The sequence below is a fragment of the Martes martes genome (assembly GCF_963455335.1).
Source record: "Martes martes genome assembly, chromosome: 11".
Taxonomy (NCBI): Eukaryota; Metazoa; Chordata; class Mammalia; order Carnivora; family Mustelidae; genus Martes; species Martes martes.
In genome coordinates this window covers 60508766-60535162 of record NC_137899.1, presented here as the reverse complement: position 1 = coordinate 60535162, position 26397 = coordinate 60508766, and the positions used below count along the sequence as shown (strand labels likewise).

The 26397-nt window shown below is 42.7% G+C and overlaps 1 protein-coding gene across 1 annotated transcript in view; it reads left to right on the top strand.

Annotated features, from left to right (window-relative positions):
* The window catches only part of JAZF1 (JAZF zinc finger 1), a 319073-nt gene that overhangs the window by 167003 nt on the left and 125673 nt on the right, over positions 1 to 26397 (top strand). The window contains exon 2 of the mRNA XM_080818609.1: positions 16605 to 16677. Coding sequence (XP_080674735.1) covers positions 16605 to 16677 — 73 coding nt within the window. The remainder of the gene's footprint in view (positions 1 to 16604; positions 16678 to 26397) is intronic.

Below are 26397 nucleotides of genomic sequence, written 5' to 3'. Positions count from 1 at the left end.
AATAAACTTGACTGTCAGTTATATGCTCCCTTCTGTGGCCTATCTCCTCTCGTCCCTTAAGCCCCTGATAATGTAATGGGGAGACATGTCTAGTAAATATAGAGTCGACATAAATCTGAGGACATGAATATTATAAAAGGGCATTGAGAAAAAGGGCTGTGGGGAACAGGCTGGAGGGAATTTGTTTATCATTTTTTATGAGGGACAATGCTCCTTGGGATTGAAATATCTTTTAATAGTAAGTGTAGGTTTGATCTGATCTCTGGATCGCTGTGTTGTTCTTTGCAAATATTTCCCTGGGCTCTGATTACCAAGGTGTTAGAAGAACATTAAATGTCCTCTAACCCTCAGGTTTAAAAGGCTCAGTGTTTATAAGGGACAAAGATGATATAAATGCCCAAGAAACTGAATAGTGTTCTCATTATGACACTTGGCTGCCTACCGGTCATGTAAGAAAGCGGAGATTGTGTTTATTGTGTTAAGAAATCCTTGAATGAATAAACATTTTAAAGAGACCAAGTAGGAGATGAGTGTTATCTTCTCTTTATCACACCTCTAAATGCAGTAAAGTGATTAAATAATTCTGTTGGGCAGTGCATTTTAGAACCCAAAGTTAAAACCTAGACTTCATAAGGAGTTACTGAACTAAATCTGAAATGTAAACTTTCAAAAGACTATAATTGAATAGATTTAACCTATATTTATGGAAAGAAGAAATCTCTAGGTGATTATCTTTTTTCTCTTTAAGGACCTTTCTTAAACTCTGCAGGTCTTGTGTCTGTTGACTTGATTAATGAATATTTTGCTCACTAAAATTGGCCATTAATTATTTCCTTGGGTTGCAACGGCAATAATTACATCTTTCAAGTAAAATCTAATTAGCATAATAAGCAGAAAACACCCTGCCAGGTGATGGGGGATTTTGGGAGCTAGTTGGTCACCGTCAGAGACAGCCAGATCACCACTCAGGAAGCAGTACTCACCATGAGCTAGCTCCCAGCAGTTATATTTAGAGGAAAGAGACCGGATCACCCCAGAATGGGAATTTAGATGAGGTAGCTCTGTGGACTCTACTATTAGGAAATATTACCTTGTGACATACAATCGCGATGTCCTCAAATAATTAATCCTATTACCTTTCATTCATTTATTGATCTTTTCATAATCACAGTTAACTTGCCAGCCTCTTTTCTAAGTGCTGAGGGCTCAGAGAAACAGTGCTGGCTTTGAAGAAGCGGTCTGTTGGGAACAAAGACTTTCAAGTGTAATTCATCCTTCTCATAGATTTATGTGCTGAGGCGAATTCTACCAGGTAGTTTCCCAGAATGCTTTGGAGGGGAGGTACCCTTTGTAGTGGACCTCGGAGGATGGCAACAGAAGTGGGGAGGAGAAAGGCTTTCTATGAGGGAAGGGGGCTGATGTTACGAAGTCTTACCAGCAAAATACTTCTCTCTCCTCCCACCCTCTGATCTCCTACTGGTGCTTCCCACTGGCTAACCTGAGCAGAGGGCAGAGAGTCTGGGTGAACCAGCTCTAGGCACAGGACAGGGCAGAAAGGGGTAGGCAGTGGATCTGGAGAGGTAAACAGATAATCAGAACAGCAGGTGTGGAGCATGAACGAGGTGTGTACAGAGGCTGGGAAGGAGTTGGGAGTCGCTAGAGGGTAGAGAGCATAAACAGAGCTAAGGAAGATGAGTTTGGAGCCAAATTGTAAACGACCTTCTATATACTTTACCTAAGTTTCTTTCTTTTTTTTTTTTATCCTGTAAGCAATAAAGAGCCATGTTGTGGGTGGGCTTAATGCATTGATATTATTGATTTGTAATTTAGCAAGATTCACATTTTAAAAATCACCATTTGGGACTCATCAGTGGGTCCTAAAATCAATTTACTGGGTTGTCCCAATATTTTTAAAGAAATATTGTCAGAGTGCATTGCATGTTCTGAAGTTGAGTGATGTTTTGTGAAGGTTGTGTATATTTCTCTGTGGGGGAGGTGTACTGGTTATACTTTAAAATATATATCCTGCTTTGTGTTGCAGGGTGAATGTCGAGAAAGCACTGAGCTAGATTGCTGGCCAGAGTGTGGAGGTGGGCCAGGGGGTGGAGAGGTCGAGCAGGCAGCATGGCTGTAGACGTTCAGCAACTAACATATATTTGTAAAAGTCTATGTTATCTTGACATTCCTTTTTAAAGCCATTCCTTTTTACATATCTTTATGATATTGAATCCATGTCTAGAGTATTAAACCTCATCTCAAGTAAGCCAAGAAAATCCATCAGAGTCTTTGCCTTCCATTTTTCTGAAGCTCAGCTGATAGTAATGTTTACCAAATCCCCGAAGTCTCCAGAGCCCCTCGGAGGAATCCGTGGTCTTGCAGTTCCTTTGATAACATCTACTTTCCTTAAGCATTATGGAGTTTTGTATTTGGCTTGAATGTGTGATAAAATCATTTGAATGTGTCTTGGTTTATAAATTGAAAGGCTTTCCCTTTTATCTGTAGAGCAAGTTAATTGATCACACTGTTTCTAGTTAGTCACAATGGCTTCTAATAAACTCAGCTGAAAGCTAGCCAGAAAGTGTTCAGTCTCTACTTGAAAGGACCTGTGGCTCTTTGGAAAAGCAATTGGAGAGTTTCTCAACTCTTTCAGGAGAAATTAATGCAGCTGCATAGCCATGCCCTCTCGAAGCTCCAGGGATGGCAAAGGAACGTGAAATCTGAGCTTTATACAAATAATTTCGGTCACTATTTTAACGTATAGTTTAAGCTTTCTCTTCTCCATGCGGTATTTGCTAGAGACTGACAAGTAAGTATGTGGCTGCACTGAGTTATTCCTGTTGGAGAAGGAATAACCCCAAGGCCACCTTAAGTTGGCAGCTGGAGGCAGAGCCTTGGAGGTTATTGTAACAGTTCATTTAAATGCAGGATTCTCACCTCAAGCTTGTGAAGGTAATGGTGTGCTGTCCTCTCCATTTCACAGGTAAGGGAACTGGCTAAAAGCCATAGGTTAGAAATAATTTGAACTAGCACTAGAATCTGTATCTCTGATTCTAAATCTGTGTTCTTCAAGATCAGGCACCCCAAAGGAGTAACTATAGGAAATGCAGATGTAGGAACTACAGTGAAGCCTGTGTCACTTGTCCTGGTTTCCATCAAAATTTGTCTCTGTGTATCATTCCAGTTCTTCCAAAGCATGCCAGTGCTTTTCTCCATGGAGCATTTGTGTTGTTGTTGTTGTTGTTTTTTAGTGGGGGATGGGAGGGAAAGCCACTTAGAGATTTTAATTTGAGGACATTGAGCCTGCCTGGCTACCTCTCAGTAGAGCATGAGACTCTTAATTTGAGAGCATTGATACTGAATAGTGTGCTAGGACAAGGTAGCGGTCAGGGTCCGTGGCATACTCTTGGAAATTAGGCTGGTTCTGAAGCCTCATCACCTAGCTTTGTGACCTGGATCTTTTCTGAGCCTTATGTTTTCCTTTGGGAAAGGGATGGGGGAGATCTTTCCTTTGCAGTGTTCTCATGACGACTGCCCATTCCGTATTGATTCATGCTAGAGATATGGCAAAGGGCAATGATGCCTTTATGATCAGTTATTGTTACTTAAAGACAATTGATTGTTGGGGTGCCTGGGTGGCTCAGTCAGTTAAGTGTCAGCCTTCGGCTCAGGTCATGGTCTCAGGGTCTTGGGATTGAGTCCTGCATTGGGCTCCCTGCTCAGTGGCAAGTCTGCTTCTCCCTCTTCCTCTGCTTCCTCCCCTCTACTTATGCTCTCTCTTAAAATAAATAAAATCTTAAAAAAAAAAAAATTGTTCGCAAATGTAGTCCGCAATGTAAACACTAAATGCTTTCAGACCAGAATGCCTAAAAGAATAACAGTAATAGCTGTGATTTATTAAGTACTTAGCATGTACTAGCCACTGAGCTCTGTGTTGTATATGGCTTATCTCTTATAATCCTTAGAATAACCTCATAATGTGTAGGAACTGTGAGTCACTGTCATCCCTATCAGAAAGCTGAGATGGGCTGAGAAACTTGCTCAACTTGCACAGTAAGCAGCAAACTGAGCCTGTAGCTACGGTATTATATTGCCTGTCTAAAGAAAGTAAGCCTTATTAAAAAAAAAAAAAATGTAGCATTAAGTCCACAGTTGCTTCGCAGAAGTCCTTCCTCAAAAGCCAGGGGTGCCAGGAGCCATCTGCTGGGTGCCCGGGCCTTCCCAGGCACTCAGATTCACAAAAGGAATCTTGTGGACTCACAAGAGGGATCTGAGTTACCGCCCAGCACGCACCCTGACTCATTAGCAAGTAGAATGAAGGCAGAGCCTTCACAGAATAGGGGGAAAAATGAATCTGCCACAACTTCATCACCTCTGTGGCTGGTGAACCTGCAGCCTGGGCAAGGAGGCTGTGGGTGTGCGTGATCCCATAGCCAGCCAGGGCTCTGCAGCTCCGACCTTGAGCCACGTGTGCTCTCTGCTCTTTTCTAAAGCACTGACTGATTCCGCTTCCCTGGGAGATGAGAAGTGATGAGGGTGATTCCTTTTGCCAAATCCTAGACTTAACTGGCTTCCAAAATACAAAACTAATATTCTTGGTTGTAAGCTGGTTTGTAACTGAGGTGAGTAAGAACAGCACAGGAAAAACCACACTGGTTCAGGCCAATCTGAATTATGGGAAAATCTGAGCCACAGAATAGTTCAAGTGATGCAATCTTACTAATTTTAGGACCACACTGGGAAGAAAATCAGTGACCAAAAAAAAAAAAAAGTTCCTAGTCAGTGGTCTTATCAGGATGTCTTAGGAACAGATGAAAATCACTCACAATTCAAGGGTTGTTGATAATTGGTTGTTGTGGTTTGGTTCTAGAAATACTTAAGAACCTTTACCTGTCTCTATAATTATTAAGCTTAACACTTTTCTGTATAGGAAGTAAGAGGGGAGACCAGATCTCCAAGTGAAGTCTGAATTTCAGAGGTTTTACTGAATGTTGGATTTATTTATAAAACCTTTAAGTCACTTTCAATAACTCCTTGCTAGTTTCACAATGCCTTTTTAGCTTGGAAAAAAACAATGCAAACTGTTTTGTTCAATGACTTTACCAACCAGTTAATTCTCTTCTCCCTTTCCTGGTTTCTAAGCCTTCTTGGAGTCATATTAATGATTGTCAACCCTGGTGACATAATAGAATTTTAGAAATGGGTCCTGGGCATCTGAATTTTACACTAACATGCAGTTCTGGTTGAGAACCATTGGTCTCTAGGTAATTGGGTGTTACAGAAATGAAACCAAATGATAAGTTGCTTATAGGACCTGTAGGCATCAGGTCTCAGAACTCCAGCAAGAGGGTTTCTTAGCTTGGAAAGACCTTTTCCAACTGGCTCACCTCTGCATTTATTCCTTTCATTTCTCCAGAGCCCTTGAAAGTATTTAAATCACAAAATCTGTGTAAGCAGTCAGTGATTCCTACACGTAGCAGAAGAGCAGATATTTTCTGATTACAAGATCATTTTTACTGCAGATCAGTGTAAGTCAAATCCTCTAAAGTCTGGTCTCCTTGATAGCTGGGACCTTTTGGGAGGGAGGGAAAGGTCTTCAGTGCTTAGCACCCAAAACCTGACATCTGTTTGGCCTTCTGTAAATATCAGTTATTATTTTAATCTTGCTTTCCTAATTGGGGCTCACTTCCTTATCAGCTTTTTTCTCCTGTAGAATCCAAGCTTGTCCCCAATTTATATTTTGGTCAAGGGAGACGGAATGAAATTTCTTCAGGTGCAGATGGGAGAGATGTCACGGTGGATGTAGGTTTCAGGTGAATGCAATTCAGGGTGTCAGAGCTGCCCTTTAAAGAAAAAAAATTTTTTTGGCAGGTGGGGGTGGGATGGGTTACAGGGGGTGGGGGGTCGGGGGGGAACAAATGGGAACAGATCTGCATTAATAAATATTCAGACTGAGTCCGACTCTTATGTCAGTGTTTGTAGGTGGTGTTATTACATGTAGTATTGGGTGATGGGAGTTGTGCACACTCTCATTTTTCACTTTAATTGCTTGCCTGAGAAGATCCTGACAGCTTCAAAGGTTACTGCTGGTTGTATTGTTCATAACTCAGAAGTAATATGCATGTGCAATTTGCTTCATTATTGCCCACTAATAACCAATTCTGGAGAAAGTCCTAAAGCCACCAAAGGAGCTATAATTTGACACGATGGTTTCCTCCTCCTCTTTCTCCTATTCTTTATTCCGATTTAAGAGTGAGCCACAGATGGTGTGTTGATGCAGGTATGATTTTACTCTGATTTTCTTTCCGTGGGTTTTATATAATAAATTCTTAGAGATTTTTCTTAGACTCCGCCCTCCCCCCAAAAGGGGAGCAAGACAAAAAAATATTTAAGTTTCACATTAGAACTTCAGGTCCAACAAAACAAACTAACATTCCAGTTACTTAGTGTTCTGGTTGGTTTGGTTTGGCTGCACATGACTCACTAAAACCCTTAAACCTAAATGGCTTCAGTGGAAGAGTGTATTTCTCTCACTTTCAAGCCATCTGGAGGTGGTCAGTCCAGGAGTGGTATAGGGCTTCCCAGGATCAGGGATCCGGACTCCGCCATGTCGAATTTCCATTCCCGAGATTATCTCCAATCCGAAGTAGATGCGGGAACTGCAGTTGTTCTTCCAGCCAGCAGGAGGGAAAATTACCCCAATGGAAGGTGCATGCTTCTAAGGAGGCTTCCCAGAAGCCTTGTATCTTACTGGCTGGGATGTTGTCACATGGCTGCACCTGGCATGCTGGGAAAGGTAGACTTCTACCAGACAGCCATGTGCCTAATCACTGTGGAGGAAGGACAGGAAAGAACGATTGGATGATAGCCAGCAGTTTTCAGCACCCTGTGTGAGTGACAAGTTCTTAGGTTTTCTCTGCATCATTCTGCCTCTGACTATAAAATGGAGATAATCAGTAACAGGTCAGAATTTGATTGCAAAACACTTCATGGGCTGAAGAATTGAGTAGTAGCTACATCTAACACTGCTCATTTAATCCCTCATTTCAGCCCTAGGGCAAAAGTACTATCTTTACCAACATTAAAAAATATATATTTATTTATTGAAGAGAGAAGAGCGCAAGCTGGGGGAGGGGCAAAGGGAGATAGAATCTTGAATATAACCCCTGCCCAATGTAGAGCCGGATGTGGGCTCCGTCTCACCACACGGAGATCACAACCTGAGCTGAAACCAAGAGTCGGACGTTTGACCAACTGAGCACTCAGGTGCCCCGTACCTTTATCAACATATTACAGATGAAGAAAACCAGAACTTAAGGAGGTTTTATATTGAACTGAGGCAGTTTGACTTGTGTGGGGTCACATTATAAATCCTAAGCAACACCAAGAAGTGGGAGCAGGGCTTCCCGTGGGAGGGCAGCTGCAAGAGGTGAGCCTTAGAGACTCAGGTACTAGATCCTGTAACACATGGAACCCTGGGCCCTTTGTGACTCCATACCCCCAACCCCTGCTACACTTCCTGTGAAATTTACCGATTCCTGGGTTTTTAGTACAGTACAACCTCTGGCTTTTCTTCATACTGGGTAGGATTTCTTTATTCCTGGTAGGTCCTCAGTCAGTGCTTACTGATTAGTTGGCTGAGTGATATGATAAACAAATTTTTAGGCAGTTGGGTTTCTATTCTTTATCATTGTTCTGAGGGACTTGCTCTGGTTCAAGGGCCTGCTGGAATGTGTGGCTGCCTGATGGGCATCCTCAGCACTCGGTCTCTGTGTGTATCATGACTCCCTTATCTCTCTCGCTTTGAGGGCCAGGCTTCTTGGTTCTGCAAAATGTCTCCCCACACATCAGAAGCAGACCTCCCTTTCTCGTCTGTCAAACCCTTTTCACTTTCTAGTTACTTCCTTACTTCTGATAAGGAGGCACTCAGATCTGTAACGTAGAAAAATTAGGTCTTTCCATTTTGACTTTCCCCAGATTTTCTATTTTTGTCTTCTGCTTTCTCCTCAGTTCTCCATTCCACCACTGGTGATTTTCCTAAAACCCAGACCTATTGGCTGACACCATCAGCCATGCTCCATTGTCTACAGCAGTGAGTCTGGATTCTGCCGAGCATTTCAAACCTTCCAGGATGTGGGCCCAGTTTGAATTGCAAGACTCTTCTCGCAGAGTTCCAGCCACACCGGATGTCTTGCCCGTCTCTGCTTCTGTTCATCTGCTCAAACTGTTTTCTATTCCGACTCACCATTTTCTCACCTTTTCTGACTAGAGATTTAGTTCAAAGCTCATGTAACATTTTATTTCGAGAAGTTTCTCTGATTCTCAGAGAGTCATGTTTTGTTTCTACAGAAATCAGTAGGATTCTCTCTATCAGCATATATCACAGTCTGTCTTGGAGTGTTATTAACTGTGAATTGTGTCATTTTTCTTGCTCAGTTGTGGATCTACTGACTTGGAATTTCCCTTGAGCAACTAGCATACGGCAAGAATTCAGTATGTCTTTCTTGAAATGAATTCGATTTCTTTGTTTCCATAAAGAAAGAGCTAAGTCCAAAGGACCTCTTTTATCCTACTTTTGCACCTTCCTGACAGTCTTTTAGCCTCCAGATTCAGACAATAGAAAATAATAACAAAAATTATCATCTGCTGGTAACAGTAGCAACAGCTCCATTTCTCATCACATTCATGTCCCTCTAAAGCAGGAATTCTCCATGTTGGCACTAGTGATATTTTAGGCCGGATGATTCTTTGTTGGGGGGTGGAAGAGAAGGGCGGTGCTGTCCCATGCGCACATCATAGGATGTTTAAGCAGCATCCCTGTCTTCTACCCACTAGATACCAGGAGCCCGTACCCCTCATGTCTCCAGACATTGCCCAGCATCCCTGGGGTGGGAAGGGTATAAATTTGCCCACAGTTGAGAACCACTGTTTGAAAGTTCCTCCATAAATATTCTATAACTAATGAATATTGGCCCTACAGCTTTTCCGTAGTACCTACAGACTTCTCGCCTGTACTTTCTGCTTCAAACTTAATGCTGTTTTTAGATTCCCTAACGTTACCTGTGAATGACTCCCTCTGCCTCCCTCCAATTAAAACCCAACTCTGTTCCCATTCATCAGTAAGTCCTTCCCAAATTAACCCTATCTGCACCCCCATTCTAAATTTGCATTATTTTGTTTGCCCTCTGAACATTTGCAGGTATATTTTTCATGTAATTGTCTCTGTATACTGGTACAGTCATTTTACATGGATCTGTTTTCCTCTCCTGTCTGACTCTTTTAGTCGAATTGTCTGAGCTGGATGCTTATCTTCGCATCTTTTATGTTACACATATCCAGGACGTGCATTGTGTTCAGCATACATCTGAATGCACAGTGGTTATTTACAGAGCATTGGGCTCACGGTGTGTGGCATCTAAGGACTGGTTCCCTAAGGAGCTTCTGTTTCGATGGGGTGTTTAAACACATTTGCAAATATGTACAGCACAACAGATGGTGGGGCTAGCATATAGGCCAGTGCGTTGGAGGATGGGTAGGATTTCCTTTGGTAAATAGTCTCAAGCAAAAGGAATGGAGGTGTCTTTGCATAAACGGTTCCCTTCCAGCCTTGAAGAAAGGACTTCAGAGCCTCATCCTTTTCTCTTGTCCTCTAGCCTTACCTACCAGCAGCAATCTTCTGTTCCAGATGCCTGCTAATTAAAGGCCCTTCCATTGGCCAGGGGTGACATAGATGCTCCTTTGTGCTCCTCTGTGTGGCATCCTACTTGGATCCATCATCAGGTTCATATCTACGGAAAGTAGACATGTAGATCTATGTGTATACACACACACACCTGCATGAAGGATTAAAGGAGACCAAGCTTTGGCCTCCTTACTCCTGTTTGAAAGAATTTTAATATGTAATCCTAGCACCCCAATCTCCAGGGCTGCTGTATACAGAGGGACGGGTTGTGTGCACTTCACAGGCATACCTGGTGTTCACGATGGTCTCTGGCCAGTCCCTTTGTCCCAGGTAAAAAGGTGAGAGCTTTGGTGGATAAATAACAGTCTGTCACTATCAAAGAGTAGGGACAGATAGTGTCATAGATGTCAGGCCTACACATCTCCCACTTAGGGACAAATAGCTGTGACTCTCAGGGTGTCTTCAATGACCTTAGGAATTTGATGTGTTGATAAAGAGTTAGAAAGCATCCCAGTCAGAACTGTCTATTTATAATAACTTGAATCCTCTGGCCATGCCTGAAACTAGGAAGGTTGCAGCATGTCGTGTTTGTGTATGAATCGGCCTCCTAGAGCATTGTCCAAATGGTCAGAAAATGTTTATCCACTCGCTTGTAGGGGAAAACTCCAGCTACAAATGTGAACACGAATGCTTTTCTTTAATAGGTGGTGTTATTGTGCTGTACAGTGTCCCCGAGTTTTAGATATTTAACTCATAAAGTTTACAACAACACTTAAGTGCATCTGGATTTCACATTGAATTTGGGAAGGCAAGACTCTCACTGTAATTTCCACTGACTGCCCTGTAATGGAAATTATGGCTTGGGAAAAGTTTCAAATGACGTGTCTATAAACTAAGGAAAAGTTGATCCACTCAAAGGCTGGTTATGTGCAATTGTAGGATTTTTTTTTTTTTTGAAAGGACCATTTCCAACAAGAAATATTTATTTCAACAGCTAAAGTAAACTAGCCGTGAATTAAAAGTTGGTCTTTGTAAATTGTTGGTTCATCAAATTCTGTCCTGAAAGTGGAGTGAATGTTGAAACAGAACTATGCCGGGCTTTTTAAGAAAGCCACAAAGATTGTCTGTGTGGAGTCCAGGGTTAGAACAGATAGTAGCAATGATTTGACTTCAGAGGATGAACAGCCTTTTGAAAGGTCAGAATGCTGACCTACTGGCACTCAGGATGCCGGTCTTCCGGTCCTAGCCCTGCCACTCACTGGGTTTATGCGAGCAGCCATGTCACTTGACCTCCCAAGTCTGTTGCTCTGCTGTGTCAGATCTCCCTCCTCCACCATTGTTACTGAGTATCCTGTTCATCTTCACGACTTTCCCTCAAGTGTCCGATGATCCTTCCTTGGCTGTCATTTAAGAACGAAGCAATAGAAGCCTGATGGGAGGCTCTGGATGGAGGCACGGATGAGGCTTGTTGTCCATGGATGTAACTGCGGGGGGATCATTGAATCAGGGAATTACCAGAAGTCAGCATCAGGTGGTGTCTTTGCTGCACCCACATAATCAAAGGAATCCTCTAACTACCAGTGTTCTTGGAAGCAGTGGTAGTAAGCATGTTTCTGCTTTCCTCCCCTTTTCAGCCCTGGTCTCTCCCTTCTCCCCCTCTGTCGTGTTTGGTTTCCTGGTTCAGTGTCTCTGGCTAATCAACCGTTTAAACAATCTTCCGGTTTTCTGCTCTGAACTTTCCCTTCCTTGCCCTTCGCCTCCCTTGGCACCTCCAAGCCAGAGCCTCTCAGGGCTTCCGCAGCGGGTTCGCCTTCCGGTTCCCGGGTCTCCCCAGCTACAGCCACTCCAGGGGAAAGTAGACTTGCTCCTACTCTCTGGTCACTTTCCATTCCTATAGGGCTTTTCCATCTTCCGAAAGCCTGCCTGAAATCACTGGTCTGCTGACGTCTCCCCTTCTTCTATTCCCAGGGAGTTTTCTTGTTTCTACTTTAGTGGGGCCTGGGATGGTGACAGCAGCCAATGCCCTTGATCTGTTTGCCACAGTCAACCAGAAGTTCCACTTTCTGGCCCTATGGTGAACCTACACATTCAGTAAGTGTGTATTCTCCTACATGTGAGGTACTGGGCCGAGCGCCAGAGAGATGAGAGAACATGAGACAGTTCCTCACCCCAGAGAAGTCTGGAAGGAGGAAAGCTACACCCAGAGGATTCCTCTCTGGGGAGTGAAATAAAGGCAGGGTGCTGGCAGTGTAGCTGTACAGAGAAGGGGATGTGGTGAATGCAGCCAGTGGCGTTGTGGAAGGCCGCACTGAATAAACTAACATCTGTGGTTTTAGAAGTTCAACTACTAGGAGAAGACTGTGAACAGACTGTGCCCATTAATTATTACAGAGTGAGTCCAAAGGAAAGTGGTGTATCCAGCCTGGATCTTCAAAACCCTACATCTGACTGGGTGGGCCTTTGCCTCTCCAGGGTCTTCCAGCCCTGCCAGTCGCCCAGTGCCTGCCCACCCACGTCCTCTCCACCTCTCACTGCCGCTGTACACACTGAGGAAAGAGCCTGGCGTTGGAAGGACACAGAATTTGAAGAAAGCCTTCTCTGGGGGACATGATATCCCCTCTTCCCCAACTGCTCCCTCTCAGCCTGCAAATAGCTCATTGCTAACAGAGGCCTCGTTAGTCTTGTTGAGAGGTAGGACAGCTGGTTTTTCACTTTCTTAAATTTATAAGTAATTCAGGCCTATAAAATCCTAACAGTGTAGGCTAGCTAAGGCATAGCCAAATCCCATGAGCTTATTAATTAGCCTCTGTTAGCCCAGCAAACGACCTTGATGGTTTTCATTTTGGCTTGAAGATAGTACAACAAAAGGTTCAGTGTGTGTCACAAATCCTCTTGGTTGCCATTGGTTCCCAACGCCAGAGACAGCAGAGCCGAGGAGCATGAGCCTGGCTGACTGAGTGGGGCGGCCTTTCCCTGGTCATGTTGCACTCCCACTTCCTCTTGAGAAGGGTCTGAAAGCTGTCCTCTCCTTGTCTTTCCCATCTGCTGTGCCTACCCCCAACCCCTGCACCTGAGAAGTCGTGGGAGCTAGTGCTGTGACGTTGAGCCGTTTGCCATTCAGTTGAGTCTGTGAAGCATGAGTCCCTAGGAGCCCGTGAGTTACAGAAGTCTTCCATTTCATACCCGTGTGTAGTCCTTACAGTACACCTGAGCATTCAGGCTTCTCGCCTGAGGGGGCAATGCCAGAAGAGGCATATTGCCATCTATTTTAGAAGACGTTTTAGAAACTGAAGCAAGCTGACAGGTTTTTATCACTGGGGGTCTGATAAATCTTAATGTTTGAACTCTCTCAGCCTTCAGTCCACTTGAAATCTGTGAGCATCCAAGGGGTGGCGTGAGGCAGAAAGCCAGAATCTCTCTGTGCTTTTTTTGGCTCTACCCTGCCCCGCTGAAGAAGTGTGGGTCTGTCATCTTCTCACTTCTTCTTAGTGCTCTAAAAGCGGTGGAGAGCGGTTCTTTGTGGCCACAGCCAGCCACATGAGAGGAAGACTTGCTGCCCTGCCGGCTGCCAGCTTGAGGAGCATCCCGCAGCCATGAAAAAAGTCAAGCGTTCCCTCCCCACAGACCACGGACTGAGGCGGGCTTTTCTCTGGTGGAATCCGTGGTAGCTGATGTTCCAGTTTCAGGTTTTTATTGGCACCGTAAACAAACAAGTGAGAGAGCTGTCTGGGACACTGTGGGCTCCAGCCGTTGCCATTCAGATCCCATTTCGTCCTGTCCAGACCATTTCTCCGTGGCATGGCACATGGTAGAAGGAAATTCTTTTTGTGGAATTCAGTAATCTCCAGCGGCTAGTGTTACTCTCTCCAGCTTACTCTGACCGTGGACGCCCCGTGTTCCTGAGGGGCACGTCATCCTGAGGGGCACGTCATCGTCCCGCTGTGAAAATCCTCGTCTCTTGTTGCTCTAATCCTTTCCTGTAGGGAGTTTCTAGCAGCAGGCAGTCCCTTTTCTGTCAGGGAGAGAGAAATAATAAAGGCAGCTATTCTACTTGTACTGAAGGTGAAGTGCTCACCGGCGTCATTAAATCCATAAAATGGTGAGTCACGCTCACGGCACACCAGTCAGCCAGGAAGCGAGTGACAGGGCTGATGTTTATTTGCAACCAGCAGCTGATGCCATCCCTCCGGTAGCACTTGCGTAGAATGTTTCCTGGTTTGTGGGCACCAAGTGCCTGATTTCATTTTTAAGAACTTGAAGCTTTAATGAATGACCTCAAGGTTGCCCAAGGAAACATTTAATCTGAAAAAGATGTTCAGAGCTTGGTGGACCTCTGTCTGGAAGTCCTGCTTTCTTGTGGTTGCCAGAATGGACATTCTAGAAAAAGAGAATCTTGGCTAGTGGTGCTGCCAGATAGGTCTTTTTGTCATTGAGAGGGTGGCATTTAGAAGCTTCTGGAAGTCCATTTCACCACTGCTCATTTGAGGGTATGTGAGCATTCAGTCTAGCATAGGTTATGGAAGGTGGCGAAACAAAGGAAGAAAACAATATTTTATTACCTTGCTTTGTGGCTAGAATGCAAACATAGTGAAAAATCACAGGGTGTAATTTGTGTGGATGTCAGTGGCCAACACCATTCATTTGAGCATCCGAGAACTAAAGGATTTTGTATAAGGTACTTCTCACCCTTCCCCAAAGAGGCATTGGAGTGTTAAAAGGAAAAGAATAATATAAATGTATGTCTGTGTGTATACCTCCTCACACACCTGGCAAAAGAAAAGTCAAGGTGGCTTAGAGAAGCAGTATTTAGAATAGTTGAGAACTTCTATAACTTGGAAATAAAGGAAAGCTTCTGAGGATGATTTGTAGGGGGAAAAGACTGAGCCTCAATTACCAGAATAAAGGCAACAGTGGAAGATATAAAAATGTTTATTGGTCTCCTAACTCTTTTCCCCTTTAAACACACACTTTAGACTCGGAATTGTGCTCTTTCAAAATAATACACGTTATGTAATCATGCACCAGATGGCTCTCAAGGAACAGGCTTTAGTGAGTCAAGTTCAGGCCCTTGTCTCAAAAGCTAACTGCCTCCATCAGGCGCTCTACCTGAGGTCAAAGTGTCTTGTGATCAGAAATTTTCCACATAGACCTTTGCAATCATTGCCTTGTTCTTTCTTATCTTCCTCTTCATTCTGATGGTTTTTGTTTCCAATCTCTTGTTTCTTACCTTGTTAAGCACCTACAAAGACCTTGCAGGATTGGTCTGTCAGTCACCATTTGCACACATGGCTTGCCCAGCATTCTGATGGACCATTTTGGGGATAAAACACCTTTCCCTGGTGGGCATTGTTCTGCTGACTCCTCTCTAGCAAAAAGGGCACAAAGCATTCCTCAGAAACACAGATATGCTGTGGGGTCACAGCAAACTTAGACGAGTGTAAAGAAAGGTTGTATTTAAAAAACTAAGTTTGCCTTGAAGAGTGGTTTCCAGTGTGTAGAGAACCGCGGGTTGCATCTGTAGGCTAGTGATCTGCAAACAGCCTCAGTTGCATATGTAATCATTGCAGGAAGGGGAGGAAATGCTGAGTTACTGATCCGTTCTCACTCTCCCTGCCAAAACCTTGAGACCCGACTTGATGGGGGCAATCAGAGAATCTTTGTCTCTTGTTTCAGAATTTGGCTTTCAAGGACCTGCAGTGGCAAAGACCCAGGAAGCGGGATTTCTGAATAGTAGGTCTCTGAAATTCTTGGCATAGGAAAAACAATAAAGTGAACATGAGAGTCTTAACTTTAACACCAAGAATAAAATTGCCACTACCGCCTAGTTTTAGTCTGGGAGTCAAAAGCATTGTAAATTGATTTTTATGCTATCCTTTTTGCCACCCGTGCTCTCTGCCACTGTGCCTGCCTCCCCCAACTCCCCTCACCTGTTAATGTGCTTTGGAGTTCGTGTATCTTACATCGACCACGTGCCGTATACACTTCCTGTACAAAGGCGCTTGAAACAACATCTGTCATGACATCAAAGAAGGTGTTATTGCCAAGTGCAGCTGGAAGAGTTCTAATAACGAGATGGTTTTCAATGAGGTTATAATGAAAAGAAATCTGTGTGAAGTGTCTGAGCCTTTTCCTAGGAAAATGAAAACGTGTGCAGCTCTCCCCCTTATAGTCTTCTTATATAAACATTGCTTTTGCATGTGTTTAGTGCAAGCATTGCTCCAGGTGAGAAGCTTGAGAACGCATTTCTAGTTGTGAAAAGTGCATTTTGTCTGGGTGCCATGTTGGAGAGGCCCCATTGGCGAAGGTTGCTATGGTGTTGAAACCGCGCTCTTCAGGGGGGGAAGCCCATCTGATGAATGTGGTATTTGTAGATTCTGAACCAGCATGGGAATTCCTGATTGAGAGTCTAGAAAAAGTTATAATAAACTCATTATACAATTAAAAAGGAGAGGAGCTGCCCTCCAGAATGCAAATCCAAACCCAGAAAAGTGTTCAGTGAGCAAGAACAATACTCCGTAGGTTTTCAAATTGATGGGAGCTTTCCAACGGCAACTAATTTGTTCCAGCATTCAAGTGAGCATAATTAACAGAGACTTTCTTTCTTAGGCCGATTACCCTCCAAAAACCATGCCAACATTGTAACTGTAAGCAGTGAAAACCAATATTTATGAGGGGGATTGTGCAAGAGTTTGTGTGACAGATGGACATTTTATCACTGTTGATGTTTGGAATTCCCTTGAAAAGTAATGTAATATCTTGTTATTTATGAATGAATGAACAAATGATGGTGCTTTTGCTGCCTGGGTTTTCTTTAAAAAGAGGAATGTTAAATCTTTTTCTCTGTTAGCCCCTATTTCTTTATGTGAGGCACCCTCATATATTCTGATGCAAACGCTGAAAAATCATAATTGTGTTTTTATTACAGATACAGATCCACGTGTTTTAGAAAAACAAGAATTACAGCAGCCAACCTATGTTGCCCTCAGTTACATTAATAGGTAAGCCATTTTCAGAATTTATAGCAACTTCGTATTTTGGCTCTACCCTGCCGTATCTGCCACATGCTTATTTTTTGAATGTATCTTTTTAACAGAGTAGAAAAAATTGTTTGCTGTCTTAAAATATTTAACATGCACCTCTATACAGAATTTTCATGTTTCTCTGTTGCAGAGGTGTGGGTCTGTATTCTCTGTGTATATGGCTGAAAACACGACGGATTTATAAGCTCATCCTAGAAGTATTTTGTATGCAGAGTTAGTATATGCTCTTTTGACTTCATAAGGCAGTTGGAGAGATTAATGGATTTATGTTTGAAACTTTAAAATCCTGGGGTGAAGAAGTATTTTATGAATTCAGAACATTGTTGGAATATCAGAATATATCAGGATATAACAAACTGAAATAATAACAAAGTTATTTAATAGCAGTTCATTTTTCGTAAAAAACATTCTTAGCAACTGACCCCATCTGTGCAGCATAACATGAGTTTTTACTGAAACTGAACGTGTGAGCATGACTTGAGGGAACACTTAGAACTTGATCTATCAGGTCTGAAAGAGGACTTGGTGTTTCAGCCAACTTAATTAAGGAGACCGTGATTTCTGGAGACAACCTAAAGTCAGCGTATGTTAAGAAAACCCACACCCCCAAAGAGAAAAAGGCAAAGCAAAAGCAAGATTGGCTTTTAATGAGAATAAAAACTCTGCTCATAATTCAGTGCATAAACTTCTATCAACTGTCCCTTTTTTATGAGGCAAAGATTGGTTTCTGTCTCTCTTGGTACCAGAACTGAGGTTCAGGGTCTGAAGGAGAAAACTAGGAATGAATTATCTGTACTGTTCCGTTTCAAGGCATTTTGGGGGAAAACTTACTTAAATCTTTGGAGAGCTTTGAGTTGGAGTTGCCTTATTCCATTTGAAGTTCTTTTATAAAGCATGTTTTTAAAATGATTCATGAACATGAGCCTCTATCTGCATATTGACTCTGGATTTCCTGCTTACCGGCCTTGCCTGGAAGTGAGGTGAAGAATCTGCAGGGACTGCCTGCCCCTCATTTTTAAAAACACTTGAAGTAGAACACCTTCAGAATCACTTCTGATACACATGAAGGTGTACGTGCTTACCTGGATTCCTCACAATACCCGTTTCCAGTGATAAACGTGGGTTTTGCAAAGTCCTTGATTATACATTAGAATTATGTGTATGTGATATGTTAACCTACTAATACTGCCCAAGAGGATCAGTAGCCTTATAGATTAACTGTGGCATCGAATAGGAATTTTTAGTAGTGCAGCTATTGTGTTTTGGGTAAAGTGCTACCTGTGTGTATTCAAATTTCTATAATACCAAACCTTATTGTGCTAAGAATCTGACATTTGCACATTCGGTCGTGTTCTTGTTGCCAGCCATATAGGTGGCAGGGGTTCTGCTCACCAAAGAAATACTCTGCCAGGTGTGACATGGGACTACAAAAGAGATGAAGAATAGGGACAAGGGCCCCACACAAAAAACCACCAGAGCACTTGAATCAAATAGGATAGTTGCATAAACTGTGCTGTAGGCTAAGCCTGAAACCCAGAGAATCTTGGCGTAGGAAAAACAGCAACGTGAACATGCAGTTCTTAACTCTGAACTCGCCGCATCCTGGCCCAGATGACGCAGAGTAGACCTTCGAGGGGATGGGTGGGCTTGCTGCTGGTCTTTAGGTGACGAGAAGGATTGCATATGGAGACTTGCCACGTACCTAACAACCTTTCTCACTTGATCCATTTGTGGTTGGTATTGCGTTGATAATGTAGTACTTAACACGTGCTAGGCACTCTGGGTATTGTAGGTGATGGATAAGCACCTAGTAAATGAGAGAGCTGAGCCATGGCTAGCTCTGAGGAGGAAGCCAAGTCTGGCCACAGGGAGAGAGAGGCTAAAAGGAGTCTTAGGTTCCTTAGATGTTGGAATTCACACGAAGGGAAACGTTGAAACTCACATGAAGCCCGTATAAGATTCGAGAAAAGAGTAATAAGGGTTAGGGAACTGGAGAGAAAGTCAGCTTGACAGCAATATCCTGAACACAGCAGAAAAGAGTACTAATAAAAATAAAGTTGAACAAATAAAAGATTTTTTTCCTCCTTCAACCTCAGGGGAAAATAGTCTAATTTTGCTGAGCAGTGAAGACGGAAAAAGAATATTTTTCTGGTCATGTATCTGTTTATACAACTCTAATGTACTTTTGGACATCTCAAAATTGAGATGAAACTTCCTTTGGCAAGAATGTTGCCAAACACTGAAAGCAACAGAGTTTGGGTCCTTAAAATGGAGCTAGCTTTTTGGATTCTAAAGAGAACTGAGTGGAAATTGGAGCCTTTATTTATACTATTTTAAATTGCTTTACTCTCTTGAACACAATGTGTTGGACAAACCTTTAATTCCTTGAAAAGCGCGTCTGTTACAACACCTGAGCAAATTTTAGAATATAAATAGTTTAATGAGAATGAGAGAGACTGAATGAATTAGGGTTGTGGGAACAGTTTGGGGTGGGGGAGATGAATATGTACTTTAAGGATAGACTGCTTTGTTAATTTTGTGATATGAGGAACAATGATACCTCCATGTAATGGGAAATTTAATTACTGAGTCTGTATAATATTCATATACCTGGGAAGTGTAAAGGTCAAGAGGAAAGGCTACAAGATTTTGAATGAGAAAGACTATAGAAGAAATAATAGGGGCGCCTGGGTGGCTTAGTCAGTTGAGCGTCTGCCTTCGGCTCAGGTCGTGGAGGTCCTGGGATTGAGTCCCGCGTTGGGCTCCCTGCTTAGCAGGGAGTCTGCTTCTCCCTGTCCCTTTGTCTCGTCCCCCTGCTCACTCAGTGTTCTGTCTCTCTCTCCTCAAATAAAATCCTAAAAAAAATTAGAACAAACATAACACTTATGCTTTGAGCTCTGTGCTAAACATTTGTTTTTAAAGATTTTATTTATTTATTTATTTAACAGAGAGAGAGAGAGAGAGAGAGAGAGAGAGAGAGAGACTGACAGACAGAACAAGCACAAGCAGGGGGAGTGGCAGAGAGGGAGGGAGAAGCAGGCTCCTCACCGAACAGGGAGCCCTATGCAGGGCTTGATGCCAGGACCCTGAGAAAATGACCCAAGCCGAAGGCTAGGCAGAAGGGACACAAAGAGACCTAAAGATCAGAGTATATTGCCAAGCTGTAGATAACTGGAGGGTAGCAACCTAATAAAATAAAAACAGTAGGAGACAGCAGGAGCTAAACCTGCCAGGAGAGAGGTGGCCGGTAACTGCTAAATGATACATTGCAACCCCTAGAGCAATTTGAGTGTGGCAGGAACATCCTACTGGAGCAGGCCTCCATGGTCCTGGGGAGGTGCACCCTCCTGTCGCAGGAGGAAAAGGCGGAGCTCTTGAGCATGGGGCAGAAACTGTCTTCCACTCTGGTCTCACCAATAGGCAAGTGATAGGTGATCTGCAGGGTGAAGTCAGGTGAGTCTCCACAAAAAGGCTGATGAGAAACCCTAGCCTGTACCTGGGGGTTTCCTTCAGGCTATTGTGATATGGTTCAGGTCGCTGCCTCGAGGGGACAAGAGAGCGTATTAGTAATTTGTGACTTCCCCAGATGGGTAACTGAGATAACCTAAAGACCTAATAACCTACATGGCTTCGGCTGCAAGTTGTACTCTCTTTGCTACAAAATTGTTTTTCTTAATTTAGAAATTTCATTTTAATTTTAATTTTTCAACTACATATATCATTTTGGGGTAAACTGTCAAGGCATAGCCTTCCTTGGCACAAATTGTTATCTTTCTTGCAGTCAATTCCTTGTCATTTACTACCTAATAAACATTTAATCTTTTCTCTCATCTGAACTACCGCTGTACTCGAATTCTCTTTGTAAGACCATGCACGCTGCCTCAGTAGTGGGTTTGACTTGCTCTGAAAATGGATTTTTAGTTAGCTTCGTGTTTGCTATTAAATAGCAAATTCTAAAATGGGTTTCCTAGAGCAGCAATTCCAAGGGGTATTTTCTTGTGTCTGGGTCTGTTTGTCTGTCTCTCTCTCATACACACCTCATTTACTCACCAACGATTCTGTGGCCAATTAAGTTTGGGAAATTCTGATTTAAATAAAATGGGTTTCTTTACAGTAGCATTTATCAGGTCTTTTCCTTTGCTGCTATGCATTTTAAGTCTCTAAGAGAAAATATGTTTCTTGTAGGGACCTGATTCCAGAGCACTTTTTCTTGAAGCATCTGACGGGACTAACATGCACCAGCAGGGGGTTGCTAGAATCCTGTCACTTTCACCTAGATCCTCAACTTCCCCAAGGAACTCTGAAGCCTTTTTATTCAGGAAAGCTTGCTATTCTTTTTTGGTTCAAAATTCAGAACACTACCTCTTTCCTCATGGTCAGCTGAGACAAAGGAGAAAATTGTGCCCTTATATGATAACTCAATCCACTTGTCTTGTGCCTCCTTTTTTTTTTTTTTTTTTTTTTTTTTTTGAGAGTGAGGTGTAGAGGAGCAAGGAGGAGAGAGAAAGAGGACCCTGAGATCATAACCTGAGCTGAAGATAGACATTTAACCAACTGAGCCACCCAGGTGTCCCTTCTTGCCTCTTTTAATAGTGATCCCTCGGGGAACCTGCGTGGCTCAGTTGGTTAGGGGTCTGCCTTTGGCTCAGGTCATGATCCCAGGGTCCTGGGATTGAGTTCCGTGTTGGACTCCCTGTTCAACGGGGCATCTGCTTCTCTCTTCCTCTGCCCCTCCCCTTGTGAGTGCTCTCTCTCTTGCATGCTCTCTCTCAAATAAATAAAATCTTAAAAATAAAATCTTAAAGTGATCCCTTTACTTCTCACAGCCTTCCCAGTTACCTAATTGGCTTCTATGAAATAAAACTTATATTTTCTTGCTTAGAAACTCACAATTTATTCCCCCCATCTCCAATGTAATTCTCTTCTCTCTTTGAGAAATAGAATAATGCGGTGGTTATAAATTGGGAGGAGTGGGGCGCTTGGTTGACTGTCTGTGGAGCCTGTGACCCTTGATCTTGGGGTTGTAAGTTCAAGCCCCACGTTGTGTGTAGAGATTACTTAATCTTTAAAAAATAATAATATGGGAGGAGTCAGATGACTTAGGTTTGGGTCTTGTCTCTGCCATTCATGAGCTTTGTGAGCAAGTTGACAAGTCTCAGGCTCTCTTTGCTCCTCTCTAATGACACTTCTCTTATTTTGAGTGTTAATTCATGCACATAAGCACCTGCAACTGTGTCTGTGACGTAGTGTTATATAGGCATAGGTCTTCGAATTATTTTTTCATATTCTGCTCATGCAAGCACCCTTTTCTATCAAGTCAGTAATTAGAGGAACAACTGCAGAGAGGAAGCATTGCTTTGGAGTGGGGCCAGAACAACTCCCACCAGAAAATAAGCTCCATGAGGGCAGGGACATTTTCTGTCTCCCACAACTGTGTCCCCAATCCCCAGAACAGTGTCTGGCACATGGTATACTCTCAGTATTTATTGAATGAATGAATGAATGCATTGTGAATTTGTGTCTGAGTCAAAGAGTGAAGAAATAGATGATTCCAGGAACTCTTGGGATGCTTCTGTGAGAAATCAGGACCCTCTGGTATTCACTTGCATTGGGAGGGCTACATGATAAAAAATGGAATGTTGTACTTTTATTCAGCATTTGTATGGAATGCAGAGCTATTAAGATCTATTAAGTGGTGGCTATCACTAGTTCCTTACCATAAACAACTGGACAAATTTATGAAATAATGGTTCGTCAGCTCTGGGTAATTGGCAGTAAAGACTGAGAGAAAGGAAACATGAGGTGAGCCCTCTGATCACTGGCTCACTCGGAGGACCATTTCCTTACTGCAGGAGTACGTTAGAACGTACACAGCACAACAGTCCCACCATGCTCAGAAGACAGGTCAGTGGTGACTAGAGATGGGGAATCTGTAGCACAGGGGGACTAGGGATGAGGAATCTGTACAGAAGGGAAGCACAGAAGTCTGCATGAGGGTCCTTCATGAGTCTGTGGCCCAGGGTGGGCTGCATATGTTATTTGCTGTAAGACTGAATCTTATCAAAGGGCAACAAGTACAAGGGTGAGAATGAAACCATGAGAACAGAGGAAAGGTGGTGCTGGTAGGCACTGCATTCCAGCCCAGCCAGCATGGAAATGACTGGTTAACCTCCTACTCTTTTAACTGAAATATTGGAAATAAGAACTTTGTCCTTAAGTGTAGCATGTTTTAGAGCCACTCTAACAACACCTAAAACCAAGCCTCTGCACCATCTTCAGAGGAGACAAAGTTCTGAGGTGAGTCCTGACAATTTAGATATTCTTGGGAAACACTTTGGGGTTTTCACAGATTTGCCTAAGAAGGTATAAATCTAGGTCTGTACACATTCAACATAATCAGCCTGAAATTGAACTGCCTGCTAGAATAAAAATCAGTAGTCTAAATAGGAATGAATCTGGTATGATGATGTCTAATATACAGTAAAAAATTACCAGACATGAAGGGCAGGGAAATCTTATCCTTAGACAATAAAGACCCTCCCTAACATATGATATGGCCCAGATGTTAGTGTTAGGAAACAAAGACTTGAAAGCAATCATAAATGTGTTCAAAAACTCGAAGGAAAAGTACACTAAATAAGAGGTTGTTTTGAATGAAAATAAAATCAGTCTGGATGCCTTTTTTTTTTTTTTAATCCTCCTACCAGAGTATAAACTGCTTAAGGAAAGCTTTCTTCCTTTTCCCCCACTTTTATTCCCACTCCAAAACCTCACCTAATTCCCCCAAACCATCATTCTCGCTGTTTCAGTTGGACTCATTTTTGCCAGATTATAGTCCGTTGTAGCCTCATTAAAAAAAAAAAAACACTGTAATTAGCTAAGTGTGCACTGACCTTCTATTTTATACAAACAAGACTGAAACATTTTATTTATTTTTTACTCTAAAGGCAGTAGGTTTCATTTTTTTTTTAATGAAACCACCTGTTTGTGGTCTTCTGAGAGCAGTCTGTATTTATTACAAGACGTTCTTTCTTATTTCCCTCCTTTGTCTACCAGATCTGAAGTTCTCTGTGCCCCAGTCCTATACTGAAGTTTGTGGCCTAATGTATGCCATAAACATGTTGCATGCTGTTAGATCTCAAACACCAGACATTGTGCTACCATTTTCTTAACCTGTGTTTTTTATGAACATCAGTTGAAACAAAGCCAAGATGGCTGCCTGCCAGATTTTCCTTGTAATATCTCTAACCTGATTTGGCTTGCTCATTGTGTTTTGCAAAAACCATGTACTCTCAAGGGACACTGGAAAGCTGGAAAGAACCCTTATGTGACATTTTGGCTTGCTTCAGCAGAATTAGCCTGTGCTGCTGGCACAAAACACATGGTGAGAGAGGGGAGTCTTGGCAGAACTTGGTGATACGATTTGCTTGCTAGGCTCTGGGCTTCTTGCATAACTTCTTTGTTGTCCAGTTTGTTCTTAGGGCATTGGTGTTTGAAATCAGGTTGCTTATACAGCTCCCCATTAGGCCATTTTTTTAGTCTTTCTTGTGTCCACCATCAGTATTTATGACTGATCTTTTTTTTTTAATTCCAGTATAGTTAACACACAGTGTTATATTAGTTTCAGGTGTACAATATAGTGATTCAACAATGGCATACAATACCCAGTGTTCATGACAAGTGCATTCTTAATCCCCACCACCCACCTCCCCTCTGGTAACCATCAGTCCCCTATATTTAAGAATATGGTTTTTGTGGGGCACCTGGGTGGCTCAGTGGGTTAAGCCACTGCCTTCGGCTCAGGTCATGATCTCAGGGTCCTGGGATCGAGCCCCACATCAGGCTCTCTGCTCAGCAGGGAGCCTGCTCCCCCCCCTACCCCCACCGCCTGCCTCTGTCTACTTGTGATCTCTCTCTCTGTCAAATAAATAAATAAAATCTAAAAAAAAAAAAAAAAGAACATGGTTTTTGGTTTGTCCCATGTTCATTTGCTTCTTAAATTCCACATATAAGTGAAATCATGGTATTTGTCTTTCTTTTATTTCACTTAGCATTATATCCTTTAGATCCATCCATGTTATTGGAAATGGCAAGATTTCATTCTTTTCATGGCTGAGTAATGTTCCATTTTGTGTGTGTGTGTGTGTGTGTGTGTGTGTGTACACACATACCATTTTATCCGTTCATCTATCAGTGAACATTTGGGCTGCTTCCAGAATTTGGCTATTGTAAATAATGCTGCAGTAAACCTAGAGATGTATGTATCTTTTCAAATTAGCCTGGTTTTTGTTTGTTTGTTTGTTTTGGCAAATACCCAATAGTGGAATTACTGGATCATATGGTAATTCCATTTTACATTTTTTGAGGAACCTCTGTACTGTTTTCCAAATGGCTGCACCAGTTTGCATTCCTACCAACAATGCTTGGTGGTTCCTTTTTCTCTACATCCTCCCCAACCCTTGTTGTTTCTTGTATTTTTTGTTTTAGCCATTCTGACAGGTGTGAGGTGATAATCTATTAGTTTAAAAAAATTGTAGTTTTGCCTTGCGTATCCCTGATGATGAGTGATGTTGAGCATCTTCTCATATGTCTGTTGGCCATTTTTGTGTTGTCTTTGGAGAAATGTCTGTTCATGTCTTCTGCTTTTTTTAGTTAGGTTACTTCCAGTATTTTCAACTGGGACATTTCCGTGTTGGTCAGTGTCCAGTGCTGCCTCTTAGCTCTCTCCCTGGCACTGTGTTCACCTTGAAACACCTAGTGGCTCAGACCTTCCTTTCTTGCCTCCCCATTTGGGCTGCTTGCCGGATATTGACTTTGAATTTATCAACCTAGATTAATTCCATTGTACCATTGACCCTGCTCACGCATTATCTCCACGCAGCCTCAGATCAAACTAACAAGTGCCTCTCTACGCAGGCTAGCTGCTGAGAGTCACTATAGAAAAGCACCTAGCAGTGGGACTCATCCCACCACAAACACATCCTCTCCAACCTTAGCTGGGCCTGCAAGACTGTCCCATAATCCTTTTTCATCGCATGTTAAAACCTTGCTAAACTTATCACCATCAATTTCAAGTATACCCATTATACTCAAGTTCCTAAAGGAATTTCCGATCCCCTTACCAGTAGGTGTTCTCAGTTCCTGTACTGAGAAGATATAAAGACTGTTTCTCTGTCCACCCTCAATTTCCCTTTTCGTCGTATCCAAATTTATCTGGATCTTTTATCCACATTCTCTTCATTCCCTTTGTTCAAAGCCAGCACCACGGCTTATGCTGGATCTCTGAGCCTGGTGGGCTCAAAATCCGTCTCCTCTGGCTTCATTTTGTAAGAGCACATCTACCCAAGGGTCTTGTCTGTTCTAAGAATTCCCTGCCCATTTCCTCTTCATGGATAACTAAGGCATTTTCCTTGACACCTTCACGTACTTGGCCTACCTGCATTTGATGCCATTGGCTACTTTGTTTCGGAAACCCTTTCTTCTCTTGTGCCCATTAACTTTTTCTGTCCTCGTTCTTCTACTTCTTTACACAGATGGAGGCTTCTCCCTAACTTGTGTCCATAGCATTTTGCTTTTCTGTGTATATTCACTCCACTCCATGAGTGCCTCATTGGAGAGGACTCCCCAGCCCATAACCCTAGCTTTCCTCCAGTCTTTGTTTCTAACTGCCCTCTCCTT